Below are 5798 nucleotides of genomic sequence, written 5' to 3'. Positions count from 1 at the left end.
GTTTTTTAATTTAATTTTTATATAAAAATATTAAAGTATTCAATAAACAGTAAAATTAGTATATTTGTGTAAATTGATAGAAAATTTATAAGTTATAACTTAAAAAATTTTAATTTTTTTAAACTAAATCACTACTAGAAAACTAGTTATTACAGACGGATATTTCCGACGGATTTTATCCCACGGAAATACAGACGAAATTTCAGAGGGATTTTTTGTCGAAAAATAAAAAAAAATGAATTAGTATAAATTACAGACAGAAAAAAATCCGTCGATAATTCTGTCGGTAAAATTAATTTTTTTCCGTAAAAGTTTGTTACAGACAGAAAATCCGTCTGTAATTAAAGAGACAAAATGCTGCATTTTATTAAATTATTATAGACGGAAAATCTGTCTGTAATTTAAAATTTTCCGTCGGAAATATTGAATTAAACCTAAATGAAAGAGGAGCTTCTTCCAAATGAAACACGAGCTTCTTCAGTTCTTCTTCTCTCCATAGCACGAGCTAGTTCTTCTCTCTGTGGCTGCTACTTCTGCTTCTTCCGCCGCTGCCGCTACCGAGCCGTTGCGTCTCTCTCTATCATTCCTTGCATCACACGAGATCCCTCCGCCACCGCTGTCGTCGCATCTACTCCCATGGTCGTAGAGCGCTCTCTGTCGCCGCTTTCATCGCATCTGCTCCCTCTGGCGCCTCTTCTATCTAATCTCAACTCGCTCTCTCAGTTCTTCTTGTAACCATCTCAAATTTCAGGTATATATATATATATATATGCTGATTTTGTGATTCTGTTCTTCGTGATAAATCTTAGGGCTCAATTTTTCTGTGCCAGGTTTAGGTTTATCATACTCTGCTTTTGTGCTTTGTTTGAATCTGCGGGTTTACTCTGATTTTTTGATGAATTATTTTCTGCAATCGAAGCTTTTTTTACCTAAAATTCATGGTAGGCCATTGCTTTCTATAGTTTTTAACTTTCAGAGTTTCTACTCTCCAAAGTCTGCCATGTCCACCGGCACCGACTCCGCCAAGCACGCCTCACTCGACGATATCAACTCCAACTCCTTCGATCCCGATCACTACATGAACCTCATGGTAACCACCCTCCAAGTCTCTTCGCATTTTGTTGTGATTGTTTTCTATTTGTTCGGTTCTGATTTGGAATCGTTAAATTGGGGAATTTCGTGAAGGTTCACAAGTCCAATTTGGAAGGGCTGCTTCAGCGCCATGTCAAGCTGGCTACTGAAATCAAGAATCTTGACACTGACTTGCAAATGCTGGTTTACGATAACTATAACAAGTTCATCAGTGCTACTGATACTATAAAGAGGTACTTAGTTTTAGTGTGAAAACTGAAAACATATGTGTGGCTCTTTAGGTAGGAGTTGATGACATTTCTCATCACGCAGGATGAAAAGTAACATTTTCGGGATGGAGACAAACATGGAGCAGCATCTTGAGAAGGTAGTTGTAGCTATAGTTTACTCAATCCGATTCGAATTGAGTTTGATAGGAATGTGTGTTTTCCATGGTTGTTTCAGATAATGTCTGTGCAGTCAAGGAGTGACAGCGTTAACACTTCTCTTTTTGACAAAAGGGAGCACATAGAGAAGCTGCATCCTACTTGCAATCTTCTCCGTAAAGTTCAGGTATTAGAGCTATTACATGTGTCTTTTTCTGGTTTCACATTGTTCTTCACTGCAATACTTATGTTTCCATGTATTTTAGCTTGGCGATACAACTTTTTGTACTTCTAATATTGCATGATTATATGTTCTAGAAATATGGCTCACATATTTTTCATCCTTGTTGAAGAATAGTTCATATATGATCTGCCTAATAGACTTAACAAGTGCATCAAATCGGAAGCTTATGCAGATGCAGTTAGGTTTTACACTGGAGCAATGCCAATTTTAATGGTTAGTTTGGATGATATAGCTTGTAATTCCATTCCTTGATTACTTTCACAAACATATAAATCAAAGTCATAGATGAAATATCTTTGTTTGATCTTCTCTGTCTTAGGCATATGGAGATTCATCTTTCCAGGATTGCAAGCTAGCCTCTGAGAAAGCAATGGTTACAATAGTAAAAAACTTGCATGTTTTGTTCCTTCACCTTTGCCAAGCCTTTGGACTTGGGCCAATCAAGCAAAACAAGCCTGGGGCCATCTTAGATGTATTTATCTATTTTGTTACTCTTGTGACTTAGTTTGATCTTTTATACCTCTATAATTTGCTTTATTTAACCAGAGGAAGCAGAGGAAGCTATTTTCAAATTCTGAATCAATACAAAAGAGAGCTGAAGCTACAATGCTCCTTAAGCAGTTGGAATATCCGGTTTGTTTTGATTTTCTTTATATTAAAAATTAGCCAAAACTTATCTCATTTTTAGCATTCATTAATTTTTAGCCAAAACTTCAAAATATTATTTGCTTATTCATGCAGGCTAAAGAATGTAGCTTCAAGAATTGGCTTCTTTGTACAGAGAAATTCTTCGAAAAGAATTTAATTTATCTAAATCAACACGTGTGTTTACAATTCCAATAGAGGTACAATAGTTGTCAATCTTTGTTCTAAAGTACTGATGCTTTTCTAAATATATATATATATATATATATATATATATATATATATATATATATATATATATATATATATAGTGTTAGCCCCCTGTTTCAATATACATATTACTCCATCTGTTTCTACACTTTCACTTATTATTCTCTCCATTCTTGTTCTTGTTGTGAGATTCACTAATTAACAAACAAGAACATGGAGTGGTGGGTGTCAATGTCAAAGGTGAAGTTGCATGCTCATCTCAATGGATCCATTACAGACTCCACACTCCTGTATGTATATTCATATCTCTATCTTCTAATCTTCAGCATCCTTTTATTCTTTTTTGATTATTATCTATATTCATTTATTTTGCAGAGAACTCACAAAGGCCTTAGGTGAAAAGGGTGTTATAAATTTCTCTCATATATATATAATAAACTTTTATTATTATTATTATTATTATTATTTTCTTTTTGGCTCCTAAAAGACAAGCACAACCTATGATGTCCCTCACGTGGTTCTCTTTATGTTCCTACTTGATTTTGATTCTTGATGCATTGTGTGTAAGCCTTTTAGCTCAATTTTGTTAATAAGAGCATCCATAGTGAGCGACAAAAAGGCATATCTACGAGTTAGTTATTAGATATACAAAAGTAGAAAATTTAAAGCTAAGGCACTGAGTTTTCTTCTTTCTTTATTAATAGGTGATGCTTCAATTCTTCTTTATGTCTCTGTATCCTTATTTATCTTAAATGTTCTCTCCTTTATTAATTATTTAGTAGTTCTGTGAAGACAGTTTACCTCTCCAAATTTATGTGAAGACAGAAAGTTATGAGAAGACAGCTTACCTCTCCAAATTTTCTGGATATGAATTGTAGCTGAACTATATATATATAGTAACACCATCCCATCTACTTTACACTACCCAATCCTCATTCATCTTTTTTCACTTCACTCAAACTCATACCATAGCCACAACTAATTACTTTCAAAATGGCAAAATCTTCCTTCTTACTTCCATGCTTGATTCTCTTATTCCTCGTAGCCTCTGAAACTGGTATTCTCTTCTCTCTATTTTTTATTTTCTTCTTCATTGTATCTGTTATATAATTTTTTCTTTCTTTCTTCTATTCATCTATTTATATTGGTTATTGTTCAGAGTATTGGCAGCACCTCTTAGTCTATGAGTTTCATAGAAATGGATCACTGCATGACTTCCTTAACCCGACTTTCTGAGTTGCCATGAGTTTCAGATAATGTGTATGTCAACTTGTCACAGGATAATCTTGAAAGAGCAAACGGACAGATATTCAATGTGGGAAACCCAGACAATGAAGTATCCGTGAAGGAACTAGTTGAGCTTATGATACAGGTGAGTTTTAACACATGCATTAGTTAGTTTATTCTTGTCTAATGAAAGAAAAGCTTTTGCTCATTCTCGAGAAAAAAACTAGCACTGTGGACTTTATATAATATTGATATTTGTAATTTGTCTACAGATTTATGCATTCTTACCATTCTCCTTTTCCATAGAGCTTGTTCATTAATAGTTAAAATTTTTAGTTTCTAGACTTGTATCTTTTGTTCTTGGCTCTCAAGATGCTTGATTGACTTCTCTAATTAGGGGATCCATTTTCCAAAACCCTTGTAGGTTGCCACAATTGCTTGGTTGGAAGCTGATTCTGTATGTGGCAGTCACTCTGTTGCAATCCCTTTAGTACTTGTCTTGCCTTATCTTTTCCGTCTAAACCAATGTCTCCGTCAGTACAAAGATACCGGGGAGAAAATTTGTCTTTTGAATGGTAAGAGCTATTTATTGCCTTAAATCGTGCTGTCTTTTTGTTTCCTATTCAGAACTTTTTTTAGTTATCAATTGTTGGTCTAAATTTTGCAGGTTTAAGAAATTGATGTAATACATTATTCTTCTATCTTGGGCTTGTAATATGTTAAGAATATTGGTTTTAATGTTGGAGTCTTTGTAAACGAGTAAGGTGTTCTTCTCTTGTGTGTTCTGGAATGAGAGTGAATTTTGATTGTAGTTTTGGAATTGAATTTTGGAATCCTACTTGAACTGAAATCGCTCTTGATTATACTAGTTGAAATTCAAAATTGAAAGCTAATTCTTCCTCTTCAGCCAAATATGTTGCTTCTTCGTTTTCTACATAAATAGACAAAGATGAATGCTGAATTATTGCTCGATCTGCCAGCTCTGTTGATTTTGTTTGTTGTTGAGGTTAAAATGTAAAATTGAAATCTGATGAGTCTCCTCCTCCTTTGATGTGAACTTCTTCTGTAAGTTTTGGATTCCTTGCTGATTTTGAAGCTTTTGCTGTTGTAGACTCTAATTTTGTAATTTTATATTCTGAATCTGAATTCTAAAATTGGAGATATGTGATTATTGAATTTTCTGCTGCTAGCTTTGCTGAATTGTTGCTGAGTAGTGAAAATTCTGCATTTGATTTGGCCTGAATCTAATCATGAACTATTTCTTTACAAGGAAAGATTGGAAGATTAGGTGGTGGAGGATCAGATTATAAACCTTTTGTGCAGCATGTGGGAATTCCATCAATTGATATAGCCTTTGGAGGAGGTACATAACACATTAATTTAATCACTAAGATTCGGATGCGTTAATAATACTCTCTCTGCGTTAATAATATTGACTCTTTGTGCCAGAATTTCTTGTGCCAAAAAAGGAAGCATCAGTGAGAATTTTCTTGTGCCAGAATTTCTTGTATATCAAGAATGCTGTTGTATCATCAAACTTAACTCCTTGAGGCACCAAATTTAAGAGAACAGTGATTTTCTCTAGTTGATGATTTGCTGCATTAGCTCCAACAATGCGAACCTGGTTGCGACTCAACAAAAAACTGGCTGCAATTTCCTCAGCTAGCTTGAAAACCAAAGGGAAGAACTTGTATATTGCAATGCTGATGTGGAGTTTAACTTGAAGTGGCCACACAACCACAAGGAGATCCAGGAGGTGTATTTGTCAATGGCTCTGAGCAAGTCACCATCATACAATCTAAAAGGAATAGGATCAATATAAAATCTTGTTTGTTTAAATTGTTGAAAATGAAGGAACTAGTAGTGTCAATGATAATGTAAATAGTTATAGTTCTGTCAATTGTTTATTTTTTTTGGGTATCTTTTTATTCAGATAGTGAGATATTGGCCAATGATGTTGAAAAATAACATCTAATTTTATAGGTATCATGTAATGAATATTATGTTTATCTGTA

The 5798-nt window shown here is 34.1% G+C and overlaps 1 protein-coding gene across 13 annotated transcripts; it reads left to right on the top strand.

The window, feature by feature from the left end:
- The first annotated feature begins 430 nt into the window (after positions 1-430).
- LOC112698149 (vacuolar protein sorting-associated protein 51 homolog) lies at positions 431-5798 on the top strand. 13 transcript variants are annotated; one of them, XM_072196889.1, is made up of 16 exons: positions 431-751; positions 963-1090; positions 1186-1325; positions 1405-1459; positions 1537-1644; positions 1816-1914; positions 2021-2173; positions 2248-2334; positions 2443-2546; positions 2746-2846; positions 2932-2951; positions 3336-3613; positions 3716-3928; positions 4208-4358; positions 5059-5146; positions 5233-5798. In XM_072196889.1, the coding sequence occupies exons 2-9, from the start codon at positions 1001-1003 to the stop codon at positions 2542-2544; spliced, it is 834 nt and encodes a 277-aa protein (XP_072052990.1). In that variant the 5' UTR covers positions 431-751; positions 963-1000; the 3' UTR covers positions 2545-2546; positions 2746-2846; positions 2932-2951; positions 3336-3613; positions 3716-3928; positions 4208-4358; positions 5059-5146; positions 5233-5798. The 13 variants fall into 13 exon arrangements, with proteins under 13 accessions (XP_072052990.1, XP_072052989.1, XP_072052992.1 ...); XM_072196888.1 differs by having other exon boundaries at positions 3261-3613; XM_072196899.1 differs by having other exon boundaries at positions 459-751; positions 995-1090; positions 3261-3613; positions 3836-3928.

The sequence above is a fragment of the Arachis hypogaea genome, chromosome 6 (assembly GCF_003086295.3).
Source record: "Arachis hypogaea cultivar Tifrunner chromosome 6, arahy.Tifrunner.gnm2.J5K5, whole genome shotgun sequence".
In the NCBI taxonomy this organism is placed as follows: Eukaryota; Viridiplantae; Streptophyta; class Magnoliopsida; order Fabales; family Fabaceae; genus Arachis; species Arachis hypogaea.
The sequence above is the reverse complement of the archived record's forward strand: the minus strand, read 5'-3'. Positions and strand labels throughout refer to the sequence as shown.

What these genes read in the sequence shown, in the direction of transcription:
- LOC112698149 (XM_072196889.1), top strand. Translation starts at nt 1,001, where the DNA reads ATGTCCACCGGCACCGACTCCGCCAAGCACGCCTCACTCGACGATATC. An exon ending in ATCACTACATGAACCTCATG is followed by an intron (nt 1,091 to 1,185) that starts GTAACCACCCTC and finishes AATTTCGTGAAG; the next exon opens with GTTCACAAGTCCAATTTGGA. An exon ending in GCTACTGATACTATAAAGAG is followed by an intron (nt 1,326 to 1,404) that starts GTACTTAGTTTT and finishes CTCATCACGCAG; the next exon opens with GATGAAAAGTAACATTTTCG.